This window comes from Schistocerca serialis, chromosome 10 (assembly GCF_023864345.2).
Source record: "Schistocerca serialis cubense isolate TAMUIC-IGC-003099 chromosome 10, iqSchSeri2.2, whole genome shotgun sequence".
Lineage (NCBI taxonomy): Eukaryota > Metazoa > Arthropoda > Insecta > Orthoptera > Acrididae > Schistocerca > Schistocerca serialis.
The window spans coordinates 222,185,381-222,206,037 of NC_064647.1; the positions used below are offsets into that span (position 1 = coordinate 222,185,381).

Genomic DNA, 20,657 nt, shown 5'->3' on the forward strand with positions numbered 1-20,657 from the left:
CTGTCAGAGTGGCAGCTGCATTAGGGGGATGTTGACGAAGGAGTTAATCGTCCTGAGAAAACGGCATAATTCGTGGAAGCTGGAGGCAGAGGTAGTCTCTTAATGATTTCAGTTCATTGTGCTGTAGGTCTAAAGAAGGCAGTACTGACCAAATGGCCAAGGATGACTACTTCAGGTTGGCACAGTTGGCATTTATCATCATTGGTGATGATACTGGAATCCTTAAGAGTATTGAGAACTTGCCCGACATGCACTTCTTCTCTTTCCATGAAGCAGAGAAAATTAGAACGTCATCCAAATATGCACAGCAGGAGGGAAACATCTCCTCGAAGCCAAGATGTAAAGTGAGAGCTGAGGATCCATAATTTGGAATATTGGCTTCATTTCCCACTTGGAGTTGCATGGCAGATATGTCCACTGTTGCTGGTAATTGTTCAGGAAGTGAGGTACAAGGGTGGTCTGAAAAGTTCTCGGAACAGAATAGAAAAATGTATTTACATTACTCAAACTTTTTTATTTTTCAATGTAGGCTCCTTGTAGAGTAATGCACTTGGTCCAACAATGTTCTAGTGCCTTGATCTCATCTCGAAAGTAAGTTTCCTCCAGGCCTGCAAAATAAATGTCAACTCCAGCTATTAATTCTTCGTTTGGAGTCAATCTTCATCCAACAAGAAAAATTTTCAGTTTTGGAGAGAGATGGAAGTCTGACAGAGCCCTATCAGGTGAATAAGTTGGGTGTAGCAACAATTCATACCTTAGTTTGTATAATTTTGCCACAGCGACGGCACGTCTATGCGGGCCGCGCATTGATCCGGCATCATGAGTTCGGGGCACCCATCTTGCACATAATTTTTTCATTTCTAATTCTTCAGTGAAAATGTGATATACCCTCTCAGATGACATCTGGCAAGTGTGAGCAATTTCATGCACTTTCAATCAGCGATCCTCCGTGACGATTTTGTTCACTTATGCAATGATTTCTGGAGTAGTGACACATCTTGGCCGACCATTGCGCTGATCATAATCTAAGCTCTCCCAACCAAATTTAAATTCATTTGTCCACTTGGCAACAGTTGAATATGAAGGAGCGTAGTCCCCCAGTGTATTCTGGAAATCGGCATGAATGTCCTTTGCTTTCATAACCTTCTTTATGAAGTACTTAATCACTGCTCGAATCTCGATTTTTTTCATCTTCACAAACCACTAAACGGGAACAACAACAGAGCCGTGTCACCACCACAGCTCTCTTCCATGAAAACTGACTTGTCATTTGTTTACAGACAACAGTCCAATGAATATCACACGAACAACTTGTTGCGCTAGTGCTGACCTCTTGTGGTGATTCTGAGAACTTTTCAAAATGCCCTTGTAATCACTTCTGATCCCATGTCAGTGAGAAAATATTGGTTTTGAATGTGGTCAAAGACGTAGAGTCTGCCATTATAGTGAGAAGGAAGCATGCAGAACATTTTGCTGACATGTCATGGAATCAGGCATCTTGAACTGCTGTTATGATCCGATGCACCTACAGCAGGTCATCCTACCCATTAGGGTTCTTGCAAAGTGACCTACAGCTTCATGCTTCATTGCCAAATAGTGTGTGAAACCAGTAGAGTGTGGACTTGACGCTGCATCTGTGTACAGTACACTGTTGCGAGATGCACAAGTGTTTGTTTTGACTGTCTGTAGGTCACGGCCCCACGGAGTGGGGTTGACATTGTGCTCGATATGGTAGGGCGTGGTCAGGTCTGTTCAGCTACTTCTTGCTACTTGGTGTGACATAATTTGCTGGGTGTCCCATTACATGGCATTGTTGTTGGCAATATTCATACATGATCTATGTTGCAACATAGATCAACAAATCCTATCTGCAATGTTAATTTCTGCTCCAATGCTTTGTGTTCATGCAAAATCAATGTGAGTTGCAATTGGGGCTGGTAGTTTGACAATTCAGTGAGTCCAAAGTGAGTAATTGGGCATGAGATTAATGTCCAAAAGCATATGTAGCCAGCACCAAAGAAGAGAAGAGTGTCCTGGTTCCCAGATGATCGTGCTATATAACTTGTTTTAATTATTGCTCTAGTGCCTGTTGAGAGCACTGGTGTAGCGCCGACTTCACAGCATCATATTTTTGTTATTTGGGGGGTGCCAGACAATGTCTGATAATGTCTGTACATTTGCCTAGGTTCCACAATACTGCGACGAGTTTTTACTATCGCCAGAAATGCTGTGGATGGCAAGTAAGCAATCAGCAATTGTGAAACACATTGCCATTTGGTCTGGATGGAATGACAGTAACTTAAGGTATGAACTAAAATGTACAGACATGCCACAGGTGTATGGCTGTGCCAGCTGCCCTGTTGGTGTCTGGAGAGGCACAATGAATGAACTCTCAGTTCATGGATGCAGTGCAGTTGTAACTCTGGTGGGGATGTCTGTAAACAACTATGTGGTGTGGTAAGAGTGGGTTGATTGGATCCATACACAGCATGGTGGTCATGACAGCTTCAAAGAAAAAATCCTGATTTGCCCTTGCAGCAGTCTGTCACACTGTGCCTTGATGGTATGCATGCAGTTTACATTCATGAACAAAGTCAACCAAGTAGATTGTCCCTGGGTACCCATTGTTCAGTGGTGTTGTTAAGACTGGCAGCACTGCACTGAAACGTGTTGCTTTCCTCTTTCACCAGTGGCAGCTATTGAACACATTGACGTAGACTGCGCAATGCGTCCATTTAAAAGTCACTGTCTTGTCACAAAAGTTTTGATACATTATAGTTGCAAAATGGCTCAATGTTTATGTGCAGTAATCAGTTCCTGGATCAGATATGATGGTGGACATATTGAGCATTTCTTGTAAAGAACATCTTTGCTTTGTCTTACTTTGTTGTGCTATTTATTGCTATTCTGATCAGATGATGCACCATCTGTCAGACATTTTTGTAACTTTTGAATTTTTTTGGTTCCCTGATGTATCCCTGGAGCATTGTGTCTGGTTTCATAGCCTTCCGCAATACAAGTATGGAGACTTTGAACATATTGTACTGGGATTCCATTCATAAGAGCAAAGAACTTTCATTCAAATGCCTCCACAAATAAAAGTTGAGTGGATTTAGGTATGGAGAGCATGGAGGCCATGTTACTACCTAACCATATGTCACTGAATCTGTTATTTAGAAGCCAGCGGACATTAACACTAAGATGAGGAAATGCTCCATTGAGCATGCAATATACGAGTTGCAACAATATAGTAATGAGGCTGATTTTCTTTGCAAGATGTGGCCACCCTGCAGGCTTGCATAGGCACAATATCTTTGACCTTGGTCTATAAGCTGCTTCTAGTCCAAGCGTCACATCGATGCAACTGCTCAGTCGTGAGTTGTGCTGTAATAAGTTAACACAAAATTATGATAAATTTTTTCCGTTGATCCTGGGTGAAAGAAAATGAGGTCCTCCCAAACAGTCACCAACAATGCTGGCCCAACAGTGACAAAAAATCTTTGTTGATGACTTGCTTCTACAGTTGCATGAGTATTGACATTTGCCCATACAGGCCGATTGTGAAAATTTACAATCTGATCTAGTTGGAAAAACACCTCATCTGGAAAAGCACCATTGCACTAAAATTAGAGTTGGCTCTTTGTTGAATAAACCATTTTCATAAGGGTCCCCAGTCATGTGGCCAACATTCAGTGTTGCAGTTATATGTCTTGTACTGACTCTAGGGTTGTTCTCAAGTGCATTAAGAATTGACACCAACCATAGCAGTGTCCTCATCCTTCTAGGCCCACCCCCATCGCGAGTATCAGGCTTAAATGTCCCATGTTCCCTAAGGTGACGACCAATGGCTTCAAACGTTTTCTGTTGGGGCACCTTTGTCCTGAAAATCTCTCCCACTACAAATATTGAGTTCAAGCGCCATTGCCATGAGCTAATCTGTACATCAGATGGGGCATTTGGGGACACTGCCACTGCATGAACCAAGTCTGTGATTAAGTAGCAAACATTGTGTTTGCAGAGGTTGTACTGATCTTTGGAACACTTGTTAGCTGTAAACAAGCACTCACATATGTAGCATGGCAACAGAAACATGTGAAACAAAACACTGCTGATGCAAATTGTAACCAGATGTCACCAAGAGCTCACTTTCCCCATATTCCAATGTTCTGTTCTCGTGTGCATTCAATGATTAAGGAGTTGGAGAATAGGAGTTATATTATGGAAACAAAGTGTTTCCAGACCCATGTTCATATAACATAATTTCTTTGTCTATGTGTGAGGAATGTGTCCTGCACTTTGTGCTGTACATTTTTGTTACACTCTGTATATCTCTGCTGTAGAAACGGCTTTGGATCTGTGATAGTGAAATAATGACATGTTCATAACCACTTAGTTACTGTGGTATCTTCTCTGTAATTAAAGAAACTGATCTGTCAACGGAGTTATAAAATAAAAAAAGCTGAAATAAATATCAAAATGCACCATATAGTTGGTGTTTCAGTCTTGATCTACAATCCAGACCTGTCTATAGGGAAACTGATATGCACTATTGGAGGCTACAGACACTCTTGCCAGGAGTAAGATGAGTAACACAATTACTGTACGTTCTCTCACTGAAGATTAGTAATACAATTACTTTACGTTCTCTCACTGATACTATTAAATTGCTTTAAACCAGGATATAAAACTTCAGACTGAAATGTTAATTATTGTTGTGTTTTTCAACAGTAAAACAGAGTCCAAATGTGTAAAGAATGGTGGATGACAAATGCAGGATAATGAGGGACTTGGATCATACAAATTTCAAGAAAAATTGAGAAAGTAGTGCACTGTCAAAAACAACTGCTGAATTGAACTGCAGCACATGGAGATAAGTGCAGCCAACAATACTTCTTAAATAGTTTAGTGTTTTCAAATGCTTTATTCTTCGTTATTTGATCTGTGGTGAATAAAAGGAAACACTTATGATGAAATCTGTGGTTGAAAGATACTCTCAGTAACAGTGGGATGGCGACAGATATGAAAAATCGATTGGTTTCAGAAGGGGTGAAGACTCAAGGTTCAGAAGAAATAATGACAAAGTTAATAGTTCAGTTGGATAAGAAGCATCAAGATTAATGCAAGATGCTGGTGAACAACTACATTCTAAACTTTAAGAAAACAACATTCAAATAGTTCAAAAATCAGACGCAAATCTTAAAGAAAGCAATGAAGGATGGAAGGAAGGAAGACTAGGGTTTAATGTCCATCGGCATTGAGGTTGTTAGTGATGTTGCACACATTCAAAATTTTCCAAGGATGAGGAGGGAAATCGGCCATGCCCTTTCAAAGAAACCAGCCCAGCATCTGCCTGCAGCAATTTAGGGGAAATCAAGGAAAACGTAAATCTGGATGGGTCCATGCAGATCTGAACTGACTTCCTCCCAAACATGTGTCCTGCGTGCTAAGAAATGCGCCACCTTGCTTAGTAGAAATCAATTGACAACTGCAGTTGAAGTTAGCAGAAAACAGTTATAAATTATGTGTGTATAGGAAGGAAATCAATCAAAGACTCAGGAAAATAGAAAGTGAAATTGAAGTTTATAGTGAGAAAATGTTAAATCTGAATGAAGGTATCGAAATCGGATTGAACAATGCAAGAGTTAGGAACACTATAGTAATGGCGGTGATGACTGTTTTTATTTTTAGAGGAGAAAAATCATTTGAAGTAACAAATAATATTTCTGTCAAACAAGACAGAATTTTGAGTTGTAGTATGATGTCTGAAACAGTTTCATCAATTGAAACCTCTTATTTAAAATAGCAAATTATTGCTTGGAATTTGCAGAACTTAAAGAAGATTTTCCAAAACAAATGTTAGGAACTTGCAGCATTATATTTTTTTTAAAAAATATCTGTGGAATAAAAGACGAAAATACTGTCGTGTTGACTCCCTCTCATGTTAACAATGTTTTGGGTAATCATAGCACTTTCCACAGCATATACTGTGACGATAGTTCATCATAGAGACATTTATGACAGATTATGTTACGTTTTTGTGCAGGTTTAGAAAGGGTACAGTCAAAAGAAAGTTCACATTTATTTCTCTGCAGTATGTTGCAAAGATTTTGAATAGGAAGCTAGATTCTTGTGCATGCATGTGTGGACATCATGGTTTATAGGCCTACTTGGGAAACTCGCCATGTAAAACAAAGAGTACCGCATCAAGCCTGGTACCCCAGTGGTGATGAGGAAACCCAGGTGTTACTAAAGAAAAAACCAATTTGTGTGCCTGTTACTGTTTGTATCATTATTGTTAATATATTTATCCTATTACATATAGCTAATATGCCTTAACTGAAATATTAAATTGATTTTTAAGTAAATATTTAGTTTATGGCATATATAGTACACTTTTCGCTTTAAAAACCAAAACTGTAAGGCAGTTTCAGAAAACTTGCTGTGGTACCAGAGTTTGACCATCCATTCTGAAGAAGCTCCTTGATGAAATTTTTATAAACATGGAGTATTGTGGCTAAATATAAAAAAATTTTGACATCAGGTATCTGTTCAGAATAAGCTTTGATCGCTTATTGATCACCTACATTTTGATAATAAAAGGTGACAAAAACAAAAACAAATTGTTTACATTAAGCCATTTGCCTCTGGTACCACATTTTCTAATCAATGTCTGTTGGAACATTATCCGGAATAACAATTTCGTCTAATAAATGAGAGGTGAGGAAAAAAGCTATGTATTCCTGCTTAGCATGGTTCAGAAGTACTCACCGCTTTTTCTTCCACATGTTCATTTCCGAGGTTGTCATTACTGTGGGATGTGAGAACATCATTTGTTTTTCAAATGCAGTGGCATTTGCTTGTTTTTCATTATCATTGTATTTCCAAATATGTTGCCTGTTCACTGCTATCTCATATGCTGCCTAATTTAAATGGCTGACACAGCCACTTTCATTCTCATCATAACTCAGTAACTATTGACAACATGGAGTCACGAAGGATGTAAGTATGTTCCTGGTCCCCATCTAGACTTTCACCATCTTCTACAGAACTACTGAGTATTTGTCCAATTTTAAAGACAATGCAATTGTAATGACAAATGGAACACACTTACACTGGTGAAAAATTTAGTCGTGGACTTTTTGTTGTTAGTATGAATTGGCAATGTTTTATCTTGTGCTAATGTAAAATGTACTGCGCAAAAATTGATGTTACGTTTTGCTCACTGGAGCTAATTAACAAGTCTGATTCTGTTTGTGATAACTTTCTCCAATTGATTAACAAAAACATTCAAAAAGAGCAGTGCGTATGCTGTCAGGAAGCTAGTCCACTCAACATCTTGGGTGTCTGTGGCTGTCAGCCAGCTACTTTATCTTGACGCTGGCAAGGATTGGGGTTTGCTGACTGGCTAATGTTAATGTTGTCTGTTCAATGTTCATACTGGCAGATTCCAATAAATACTTAAGGTACGATAGTTTCAGTGAATTTCAGGAACTGGCTCATATCACAGACAATGCAGCGGCTGACGGCCTTCACTTAATGACAGGGCAGTGGCATTTGTGTAGAGTTGTCAGTAGTAACAGACAAGCAACACTCTGTGAAATAACCACAGAAATCAATGTGAGATTTACAATGAGTGTATCTGCTAGGACAGTGCAGTGAAATGTGGCACTAATGGGCTATGGCAGCAGACTGACACAAATGCCTTTGATAACGGCAGGAAATCACCTGCAGCACCTTTTGTTGGCCTCTGACCATATCAGTTGGACCCTAGGTGACCAGATTTCAGGTGGTAAGAGCTGATGGTATGGTTAGTGTGGTGTAGGCCCCATGAGGCCATGGACCCAAGTTGTCAACAGTACACTATGCAAGCTAGTGGTGATTCCATAATAGTGTGGGCTGTGTTTACATGGAATGGACTGGATCCTGTAGTCCAACAGAATCGACCATTGGCTGGAAACTGTTATTTTCAGCCATTTGGTGACCAAAAATTGATGGGATTTTTATGGATCCTTCTGATAATTGTTCCAGGGTGTTTGCTTTCAATTCGATGGAGCATAAAACATGATTCATCTGAAAGGCCACCTGTTGCCACTCACTCAGTGGGCATCCAGTTGTGGTATTGGCGTGCAAATTCCAGTCATCATTGCTGATAAATAGCAGTCGGTGTAAATGCTTGAACCAGGTGCCTGCTGTGGAGGTTCATATGCCGCAATGTTTGCTGGACATTCATGAGGAGACACTGTTGGTAGCCCCTTGCTTCATCTTGACAGTCAGTTGCTCAACAGTTTGCCCATACGCATCTCCGCAGCCATTGTTCACCGCTGTCGTGTATGACCCGCAGTGAAAAAACAGTAATATGTGCTTATTATGCTCTTATGCATGGTCTATTGCGGTATGGTGACTTATTTTGGGGTAATTCAAGTCTGGTAAACCGGTCATTCATTATTCAAAAAAGAACAGTTGATATACATTAAAAATAAACTGTGTGCATAAACAATCTAGGGGAGGATAGAATATTCTGCGTAACAGGGACAGAAAATGACTGTTGGGTCTGCACCAGTATATACGTCAGTATAAGTCAACTGTTGAGTGACTGTCATAGTGGAGTGCTCAATAAATTGACTGTGTATAAAAATGGTAGATAGTGATCCGTTCGGAGTCGATTAAAACAAACTTCGCTCGACGGAAACATTTAGTGTGTGTGAACCGAAACATTTTAGCGTGTTTAGAGATGCTCTGGCAGCGCATCAACCAAAAGAACAAATGTAAGTGTGTAGTACAATGTGCGTGAGACAAACCATAAATAGCAGTGTCACAGTGCGATTCAGTTGTGAAGCCACGAGAAACCCGTTATCATGCCAAAACATTCTCAGACCAGCAAAACGACGGCTTATTGAACAATAAATGCTTTTAACCAAGTTGCATTTTCTTCCACTGCTAATAACCTGTACCCTTAAAGCCAGTACACCATTGTGGAATATTTTTTCCAGGCATTTTAATGAGGAGCCATGCGGAGAAGCAAAGATGGGTGCCGTGCTTCCAGCCAGGTAGCAGAAAGGAGAGAAATAAAAATAAAAGAAATTAAAAGACTGGGTGTGGCGGTGAAATGATGGCTGTGTAGTGCTGGAATGGGAACAGGGATGGGGCTGGATGGGTGAGGACAGTGACTAACGAAGGTTGAGGCCAGGAGGGATATGGGAACATAGGATGTATTGCAGGGAAGGTTCCCACCTGCGCAATTAGGAAAAGCTGGTGTTGGTGGGAAGGATCCATACGGCACAGGCTGTGAAGCAGTCATTGAGATGAGGGGTATCATGTTTGGCAGCGTGTTTTTGGGCACAGTTTGTCAGTGGGTGTTCATGCGGATAGACAGCTTGTTGGTTGTCATGCCTACATAGAATGCAGCACAGTGGTTGCAGCTTAGCTTGTAGATCACATGACTGGTTTCACAGGTAGCCCTGCCTTTGATGTGATAGTTAATGTTACTGACCTGACTGGAGTAGGTGGTGGTAGGATGATGTATGGGACAGGTCTTGCATCTAGGCCTATTACAGGGGTATGAGACCTGAGGTAAGGGATTGGGAGCAGTGCTTGTGTAAGGATGGAAGAGTGTATTGTGTAGATTCGGTGGACGGTGGAATACCACGGTAGGAGGAGTGGGAAGGATAGTGCGTAGGACATTTCTCATTTCAGGGCACAACGAGAGGTAATCGAAACCCTGGCAGAGAATGTAATTCAGTTGCTCCAGTCCAAGATGGTACCTAACCACCTAAGCATCACACCAGTAAGGCAAAAGGACTGAGCAAAGCCTCCAAAGTGAGAAAATAAATTTGGGGACACATTTTTTTGATGTATTTTGTGTTTCACAGAAACAGCCTATCAAAAATGTGAAATTCAATTCCCGGTCACATAAGTGCATTTACTCGAACATTGTCAGCTGACAATGGCAAAAAGATTTATTACCAATCCATTAGAAACGCCCATTCCATACCTTTGAAATTCTGGTAACTCTGGATTCAATGTTGACTCCAGCACCATCACAGTTGCCAAACTAAAAAAATGAACACAAATGCGTGTACACACACACACACTGTGTAGGAAGCCACGTAACTCCCTGTGTTGTCACAGCAGCCATGCCAGAAGTGTCACAACAGAAATCCCTCCAGATTTGTAATATACACAAAAACTTTGCAGCATCAAAAAGCTCAGAAAGCTATTTACATTCACCACAAAATTTGAGCTCTGCAAGGGCGAATTGGTACAGAAAACTTAAGAGAAATTGTGAAAAAGCATGCTCCATCATTTCAAGATAACTTTCCGTAACTGACAAATGTTTATTTCAAACTTGTGCAGGAGACTGAATTTGGGTAGTGCAAGTCCTGTGCCTGGTACATTCCGTTTTTTTGCTAGAACCATAACTTCTGCTGACTTTGGACACTTTACGCAGTATGAAATGAGTGTTACTGGACACAAGTAGAACTAAGAATTTTTTGAATGTTGCCCTACAAGAAAACAGCAATCGGTAAATTATATTAAAATTGTTTCATTGCATGTATGTGTATTTCGTTTGGTGACTAGTTTTGGTCTCCAATATCTTCAAGAATGTTTTGTACTCCTTGGTACTCTACCATCTGGTGAGCAAAATGTACGAGACAGGTGAAATAGCCTCAGACGTCAAGAAGAATACAATAATTCCAATCCCAAAGAAGGCAGGTGTTGACAAATGTGAAAATTACCGAACTATCAGTTTAATAAGTCACGGCTGCAAAGTACTAATCGAATTCTTTACAGACAAATGGAAAAACTGGTAGAAACCGACCTCGGGGAGGCAATATTGACCATACGACTTATCTTAGAAGCTAGATTAAGATAAGGCAAACCTACGTTTCTAGCATTTGTAGACATAGAGAAAGCTTTTGACAATGTTGACTTAAATACTCTCTATCAAATTCTGAAGGTGGCAGGGGTAAAATACAGGAAGGGAAAGGGTATTTACAATTTGTACAGAAACCCGATGGCAGTTATAAGAGTCAAGGGACATGAAAGGGAAGCTGTGGTTGGGAAGGGAATGAGACAGGGTTGTAGCCTCTCCCCGATGTTATTCAATCTGTATATTGAGCAAGCAGTAAAGGAAACAAAAGAAAAATTTGGATTAGGAATTAAAATCCACGGAGAAGAAATAAAAACTTTGAAGTTCGCCGATGACATTGTCATTCTGTCAGAGACAGCGACGGACTTGGAACAGAGGTTGAATGGAATGGACAGTGTCTTGAAAGGAGGATATAAGATGAACATCAACAAAAGCAAAATGAGGATAATGAAATGTAGTCTAATTAAGTCGGGTGATGCTCAGGAAATTAGATTAGGAAATGAGACACATAAAGTAGTAAAGGAGTTTTGGGGAGCAAAATAACTGATGATGGTCGAAGTAGAGATGATATAAAATGTAGACTGGCAAAGGCAAGGAAAGCGTTTCTGAAGAGGAATTTGTTAACATCAAGTATAGATTTAAGTGTCAGGAAGTCGTTTCTGAGAGTATTTGAATGGAGTGTAGCCTTGTATGGAAGTGAAACATGGACAATAAATAGTTTGGACAAGAAGAGAATAGAAGCTTTCGAAATGTGGTGCTACAAAAGAATGCTGAAGATTAGGTGGGTAGATCACATAACTAATGAGGAGGTATTGAATAGAATTGGGGAGAAGAGGAGTTTGTGGCACAACATGACTAGAAGAAGGGATCGGTTGGTAGGACATGTTCTGAGGCATCAAGGGATCATCAATTTAGTATCGGAGGGCAGTGTGGAGGGTAAAAATCGTAGAGGGAGATCAAGAGATGAATACACTAAGCAGATTCAGAAGGATGTAGGCTGCAGTACGTACTGGGAGATGAAGAAGCTTGCACAGGATAGAGTAGCATGGAGAGCTGCATCAAACCAGTCTCAGGACTGAAGACCACAGCAACAACAGTTTTTCTTTCTCACTGTCAAACCACAATAGCACAGCATTTAAACCATTAGACAAAATCTCCCGCATACTCTTATTCTTGCGTAGTTTTAAAACAAACTGCATACAAAGCTGTGTGCTGATTGTGTTCTCCCACAGAGTTGTTTTCAATGGAAAACAAGAAAACTGCAATGTGGCTTATAGGCTTATGACCAAAATGCTGCTGTGATATATAAATCACTAATTTTGTAATCGTACCCATTTGCAGACAACATATGACAGTATTTGTCACTGAAGCTACTGTCCACACAGCCACCAGCTGAGAGGTCTCTCATAGCTCATATAGCAATGATTTCAATTGTCTTACCCATCCATTTTTATCAACTTCAGTTCCAAATGAATGTTATAACACACAGAGAGGGAGAGGGAGGCAATGGAGATTGAGGAACACAGTTGAAAGAATGAGGTGAAGAGGAGGGAAGGGAAAGAGGACCGAGGGGAAAGGGTGGAGGAGGAGATGTATGAATTATATTCAATTACTATACATATTTCATAACTGGGAAGCTTTCTGTGTATGCTAGTTTTATAGAAACACAACAGCCAGTCAAATGTCTATATGTAAAATGATTAATTAGCTTCACATTCTACTTTGGAACACAGCCAAACTGACACTTGTGCATGAAGATTTACAGTGATGCTGGTCCACTGGATATGCCTATTCCATACCTTCGTAATTCAGGTTAGATGTCCATATGTTGAAAATTAAAATTGAAATACATTAGAAAGAGACATTACAAATGAGACAGTGGCACAAGAGAACAGTATCACATAAAACTGAAGAATTAAGCTAAGTACAGGCAATGTATGGTGTTGCCTACCTCTCAGAGGAAACTGCTGAAATAGGGGAGACGGGGCACATTTTCCATAGGGGCAAGTTTTCCAACTCACTTTAGTTTGAAAACAAACCGGTAGATGGTACCACCGGCAATACTGTACGAAGTAGCAACAAAGCATGCTTCATTTATGAAAGCTTCAGTGTTGTACCAGCAGTCACATAGTTGGCAGGGCTGTTTTCATCATTTTTGCGAAGGCGGGTAAACTTTCACATTTTTATTGAAACTTAACCATACCAGTATTTAACTTATTATTTTGACATTGCATGCACTGAAAGTGGGTTTCTTTCTTTAGGTAACTGTGCATTTGTTTGTAAAAATGCTTACATGGTTACTTATGGACATAGCGTTATAGTTCCTAATATGGCGAGGGGGCACATTTTCTGAGAGAATACGGGGCACACATTATTGCACGTGTCTTGTTGGAAAATGTGCCCCGGCCTAGAACATCTGGTATTATTAATTTAAATATGTATTTGTTGCGTAATAAATTCTGCCAATTTGCCCTCTTCCAAATGGTTCATTGTAAAATGGAATTTTTTTTGGAGGCCTAAAATGGTCTGCAATTATAAAAAGAACAGCGATGTAGGCTCGTACAATCCAGAAGTAATAAATGCTGCACTATTAGCAATTAGAAGCAGGTGCAGTGTCAGAAAAGCATCCATGAACTTCAATATTCCACGTAGGGCTCTGAACACTTACTGGCTGAACTTCCGTTCCATAGACAATCCCCCTCTACCAGTGCAACAACAGCTGTGATTCCGCCGCATCCACTGGAAGAACTTTCAGGAATGCAAGTTCCTCTTGTCGGATGGTAATTGCCTGACCCAGACTTGCCACAAGCAGAAGAAACAGTGCCAGAAATAGACCTACCACTGCCAGAAGTAGCACCACTCGCAAGGCCTCCAAACACGCTGACAATAGTACATGCAAAACCGTGGCGTGTAAGTACACTTGGCACCCACACTAATGCTAAAATACATACATACTTAAGTTACACTTTCCCTTTTAAATATTAAATTTCTAGTACACTTTGGCTTTGTTTGTACAGGTTTTTAATCATGAACAAGGGCAAATGCTGGTTCAGTATGTGATGAACACTTCTGACATCTGTTTTGGGCTTACTCCCAAACAAGTCAGGCAATTTGCATATATGTATCCTCTTGCATGCAAGTGAAAATTTCCAGAAACCTGGACAGTAAATGAAATGACAGGGCCTGACTGGTTCAGCTCGTTTTTAAAAGAAAACTGTCAAATTTCAATCAGAACTCCTCAAGCCACCAGCTTTAACAGGACAAATGTTGATGTTTTTTAATAATTTGACAAATACATTATAGTTCTCAAACTTTGGACCAAATGGCATATGGAATATGGACGAAACAGGGATAACCATGGTTCAAGAGCCAGAAAGAGCAGTTGGACGTTGTGGCTTTAAACAAATAGGTAAATTAACTTCAGCAGAAAGAGGAACATTGGTGACGGCAGCATTTGCTGTAAACGCTGCAGGAAATGCCATCCCACTATTTCTGATTTTCCCAAGGGCAAAATTTCAACACTTTCTACATGATGGCCCTTCTGAATGTGATAGTGATGTGAACCCATCTGGCTCGATGATGGAAAAAAAATTTTGTTAAGTTCACCAAGCACTTTGTTAATTATGCTCGTTGTTCTGTAACACAACCAAGTCTGCTTTTTCCGAACAATCCTGATTCGCATCTGTCAGCAGAAGCATTGGACTATTTCAAAGATAAGTGTCACATTGTTGTCTTTCCCACCGCACTGCAGCCCTTAGATCGCAGTGTGTTTTGGCCTCTCAAAAAGAAAACTAACACAGCTTGTGATGCATGGGCATGCGCAAACAAAAGACCTGTGACAGTTTATGATATCCCATCTATTTTGACAAGAGCTGCACTGCAGGCATTAACACCAGTCAATATTATGGCAGATTTTAAAGTTTCAGGAATTTTCCCATTTAATCATGAATCATGATCACAAAATCTATTCGAACCCATCGAATTTATGAACTCCTACTACACCAACACAGACTAGCATTTCCGAAGAAGTTGTTCCCTCAGTTCTACAAAGTCCTTTCCTCTTGCTTGTCAAGGAGGCATTTCTTCTACATCCACAGAAACTTGGCCAACACCAGAAGAAATTAGGCCTTTTGAGAAGGCGGCACCTAGGAAGCAAACACGACATGCAAGGAAAGAAAGGAAGTCAGCTATATTGACTGATACTCCAATTACACATCAGCTGAAAATCGAAAACGATTTATCTAAAAAAAGAAAACTGCAAAAAGAAGCAACTAACAGAGATGAGAAAAAAAGCAAACCCCAGCCAGGAGTCTTACGCCACGTCTGAAGCAAATGAAAAGTGGGCACAGAGCACAAAATGCAAGGAATGGGCACATGAAGACTATACGAAAGGGAACATTGCATTTTTTGTTTGCTTACATTGTGATTCAGACAATGAGTGTGAGTATTGTTACAAAATGTCTGTATTTGTAAAATATTTAAGTGACACGTTTTGTAAAACTTTTAAGTAGCATTTGCTTTCATTTAATGTGGTTACTTTTGCTATCCTCTTTTGTAATGTATTGTAAATTCATAATAAAAATACATATTCAGTGAAATCAAGATAATTATCTATGTTTTGCCATTTAAACCATAGTTGGAAAATTTGACCCTGTACATTTTAAGTAAGCCAGAAAACTTGCCCCGCATACGGGGCAGATTTTCCGATGCAACATGGTCAGACAAAATCATTTGCTGCCAAGAATGATATTTACTACTTTCAAAAATATGATCCATTGTTTACCTCAAAACTGATAAAAATAAAAAGTACAAAAAATAAATGTAAAAAGTGTATAACATGCCCCAGCCTCCCCTAGGCATGGAAATAGTTAAAAAGTCAGGTAATGAAAATCAGCAGGGAAACAGATGATTTTTGGTTGTAATGGTCAAGTTATTGAAGTATGTGCTTTCAAGTAACTACAAAGCAAGCAAATCCAGACAGAAAAAAATTCAGACATGGTGGAGAAATGCTCATACTTTTGTTATTCTGTATCTAGCAATTAACTAAAATGAAAATCATGTTGTTGTTGTGGTCTTCAGTCCTGAAACTGGTTTGATGCAGCTCTCCATGCTACCCTATCCTGTGCATGCTGCTTCATCTCCCAGTACTTACTGCAACCCACGGCCTTCTGAATCTGCTTAGTGTATTCATCTCTTGGTCTCACTCTACAATTTGTACCCTCCACGCTGCCCTCCAATGCTAAATTTATGATCCCTTGATGCCTCAGAACATGTCCTACTAACCGGTCCCTTCTTTTTGTCAAGTTGTGCCACATACTCCTCTTCTCCCCAATTCTATTCAATACCTCATCATTAGTTATGTGATCTAGCCATCTAATCTTCAGCATTCTTCTGTAGCACCACATTTCGAAAGCTTCTATTCTCTTCTTGTCCAAACTATTTATTGTCCATGTTTCACTTCCATACACGGCTACACTCCATACAAATACTTTCAGAAACTACTTCCTGACACTTAAATCTATACTCCATGTTAACAAATTTCTCTTCTTCAGAAACGCTTTCCTTGCCATTGCCAGTCTACATTTTATATCATGAAAATCATTGTATAAAAATATTGTCTACCAATTTTGATCTATGGATCAAAATGTTGCATCATGACAAAGATCTGAGTGGAATACAAGTGACAAATGCACTTTCTATGAGGCATCTGAGCTAACATGAGATGGGACAGAATAAGAAGTCAAAGTATGGAACTTCAGATCAATCTCGAAGAAAACTGAGAGGAATGGGCTGAAATGGTTTGCTCATCTTAAAAGAATGGGAAAACAAATGCTACCAAGAGCAGTTCTGGAATGGGCAAAATGTGGATGAAGACCAATTGCAACAGCATAAATAAGACACACCAGGTGAGGGATGACAAAGGAGAGAGGACTACAATGGGAGGAAATGCTGAACAATATACTCAGTAAGAAGATAGAAGGCTTTGAAAGTGACCTGCACATGCACAAAAATTGCAGGACGAACAATACAGGTAACATGCATTTAACCTTGCAATTCTCATGTGCATCAGCTCAACTATGACCCCAAAAAATTTTTGGTTAACTATAAGAGTAAAATTAGTACCAGCAGAAATACACTGCTATAAATGCTGTAAGAAATACAGTACAAACCACACAATGTTTTCAAAATAGCATTTAGCTACTGTCAACTAATATTCCATTCAAACACTAATCACATTCAGTCCAGTTACAGGAACAGATTATTCAACAGTTCACCCAATACTACAGCATGAAGCACAAATTGGATCTTCTAATATTTGTACCTGGCAAGTAAACTACATAATTACTTATCAGTGACAATACACTTTAGGTAAGTATCCATATATTTTTAAGTGTCATTGCAGATTCTTTTTACCTCAGTTACAATGGCAGTCAGCTTTCCAATTTGGTCCAGTGAGCGTATCCGATCTATTCTTTGAACTTGCCATTCTGTATCAATGCATTGGAACTTTTTCTGGTGAAAGTCCATGAATGTGAGAACAGAGTTCTTTGCCAATAAGTACTGTCAGCATGGCCAGGTCTATCTCCCCACTTGTGGATGCTGTAATATACATTTATGTGAACTGACCTTAGCATCTGGCTATGCTCCACATCAGTGTCACCACTACGATGTTTCATATTACACTAGCACCAGTTTACGTATTTTATCTTCTTTCTGATTCATGATTAACACCAAATCTGGTACCTGGATTAAAACCATGTACCAAACCTCATTTGTCTCGCAATATCATGTTTCTCAACAATCATAATAAATCATATTAGAAAATGTGTTTTGGAAAGAGATTTTATTCTGTGTATGTTTACTGTTTATGTTTTTTGCATTTTCAGTTCTAAACCTAAGATATTTAATGTGCTGTCTTGTGTTCAATCTGCAGTGATTATGAGCTTGCCTAATGGAACAGAGATGTTTCCAGATTCATGGGTCTTAGTGGCAGGGTTATGGTTATTGGATGAACAGTGAATTATCATATCAAGCAGTGACATAAAAAACCTTCATTGGCTTGTATTATCTAGCATGCTGGCAAAAAACAAACTCACTCCCCTGCAAGAGCCCTTGTATATATGTACATCTAATATGACATCATATTTATATTATATTAGTAATGAGATCTAAAAATCTTTTCACATTATGTATCCCACCATGTTCTTACAACAAATTGTACCAGTGATGACATTTTCATAAGATCCTCCATGTCTTGGTGCTCGGAAACATTTATTGATACATCCTAAATTATAAAAGCCACCAAACATGAGCTTCAATTTATTAGAATCAAATTCAATACAGCATTTTCTATTCTGCTTTAGACGCACACGTGACATACAGTAGACGTCTGATGGGAAGGCTGAAGCGACGGAAGGCTGAAGTGACAGCCTTCAGGGAACACCTAATAGCCGAACTCTGTAGAAGCCACATGACCATAAAGCACGTTGAGTCCGAAAGGGCTTAGGCTAATCGAAGTAGCTGAATTCATACCTTCCTTCATTTGGAAACTATCACTTAGAGTACTTCACCAGTTTTCTGTGTAACAAGGTGACAGAATCAGAACACTTACAACACAGCGTAATTTCACCTCTGTGTAAACATGATCAGTATCAACTGCACTGCATTTGAGCCACATCAGTGCAAATCATCTTTTTCTGAGATAGACAACAGCTACTCTAATATCACTAGGGAATCTGTTGTATCTTTAAGAAACTTAATGTTATAGAAAGCACACTCCAGAGACTTCACAAAATATAGGTCTACCACTCATTTATCATAGTTGAACTGTACTACTTTAACAAATTGCTTGCTTTATTGGAAAAGCAGTCTTCAATCCTTTGGCATAATATTGATGTTTCAATAGACAAGTGTGTTCAATATCTAAGGTCAAAGCATTTAATTCTGTGATGAAGCCTAATGTTTCTTGGCTTAACCATTTCTGAGCAATTTAATGTGCCTCTAACAGTAACTGAAATGTGCTTATGTGCAGTAACACTTGGATCAGGGACAGACATTGAAGTACAGCTGCGTTTCATTACTGCTAGCTTGAGTAAGTGGCATACTGCTGTTTAATGAGAAACAGCAACTCCAAGGCACACAGGAAAATGACAGGCATTAATGACTAATCTAACATGACTTCAGCACAAGATGTGCTCATGTAACATGCAGATACATTACCGGTACATCGTCTCTATCTCGTCTGAGAAATGTTGACATCATGGACAATCTGGAAGAGAAAAAAAGCACAGATCAGTACACTGCCAGAAATATTTGAATAGAAGGTAAAAGCAATTGATCTTAATGACACTTTTGGCAGTCACATGCACAGTTCCACAAAACATTCTTACATACGACATTTAATTCCACTGTGTAGCCATAATATTTACGGAATGTACTGATTCTACATGGGACTCATTACAAAGCCTTGCTCAAAGTTTCAATTTAGTTCCAATGGTTAACAGTGCAACCAGAATAACAAAATACTCAAAGACAGCTGTTGATCAGGTATTAACAGATTTAGGCAAAGAAAACTGTGAGGTGGTGGTAGCAGAGCTAGGATTATCTGATCACTCAGCTCAAATCATTAATATAAAAGTGGCTCCAGAAGAAACAAAGAAAATGCATATTTACAGACGAATTTTTTCTAAAAAAAATAGACATGAGTTTGCCAAACAGATAGCAGGACAAACATGGGACTCAGTATACTCAGAGGTAGATGCAAATGAAAAATTCAAAAATTTCATGACATTGTTTAAGTTAAATTTTGAAGAAACATTTCCTAAAGTATTATGTCCATTACAAACAGCAGGAAAAAGCAAGTGGGTCACAAAAGGAATCAAAAAATCATCTGAAACACTAAAGTACCTGAGCTCCATTAAACACAGCCAAACTAATCCTGCTTTCTCACTCTTTTATAAAAGATATAGGAAAACATATAGGAAAATATTGTTTGCAGCAAAGAGAGCTCATAACTCCAAAATAGTGCACTCTGCTGAAAACAAAAATAAGGCAGCATGGAAGATTGTGAAGCAGGAAACTGGTACCAGGAAAATGAATCTGTCAAACTTGAAAATCAAAGAGGAAGGGACTTTAATAAAAGACCCAATATATTTGGCAAACTATATAAATGTTTATTTTAGTAGCATAGGAATAAAATTACAGGAAAATTTTCTAACAGCCCCTCAGGTCAAAAAGCCAAATAATGGTGTATCACACTCAATGGTGTTATTCCCTACAACACAGGAAGAAGTCTATAAAGCAGTCAGCAAACTGAAAAACAAAAACTCAGCTGGTCTGGATGAAGTCCCCATTTTTATAATTAAGGACTGTATCAAGAGCCTACTTCCACTTTTAGTTGATATTATAAATCAATCTTTCAAGCAGGGCTACTTTCCAGACTATTTAAAATATGCGAAATTACTACCTCTCTTCAAAAAAGGTGATGCAGGAATAGTTGAAAATTATAGGCCAATTTCTCTACTATCATGCTTTGCAAAAATATTAGAAACTATTATGAAAGATAGGCTAATCAATTATTTAAATAAATACAACTTACTGTCTGTTGACCAGTTTGGATTTCGATCAGGGAAAAGCACAGAATCAGCAACAGCACACCTCACAAAACACATTCTAGAAGCATTAGATAAAGGGAACTACACAACAGGTATATTTCTTGATCTAACTAAAGCGTTTGATACAGTAGACCACAACATATTGTTAAATAAGTTAGATGAACTTGGAATTA

The 20,657-nt window shown here is 39.1% G+C and overlaps 2 protein-coding genes across 7 annotated transcripts in view; both read right to left on the minus strand.

Annotated features, from left to right (window-relative positions):
• The window catches only part of LOC126425040 (transmembrane protein 50B), a 515,390-nt gene that overhangs the window by 243,974 nt on the left and 250,759 nt on the right, over window positions 1-20,657 (minus strand). The window lies entirely within an intron of this gene.
• Window positions 1-20,657, minus strand: part of LOC126425042 (uncharacterized) — a 189,069-nt gene that overhangs the window by 22,733 nt on the left and 145,679 nt on the right. The window contains exon 2 of one of the 5 annotated variants that reach the window (XM_050087948.1): window positions 19,091-19,139. The exons of the other annotated variants lie outside the window; for them this stretch is intronic. Within the exon in view, the coding sequence (XP_049943905.1) occupies window positions 19,091-19,098 (8 nt within the window). The 5' untranslated portion in view covers window positions 19,099-19,139. The remainder of the gene's footprint in view (window positions 1-19,090; window positions 19,140-20,657) is intronic. 5 annotated transcript variants of the gene reach the window in all.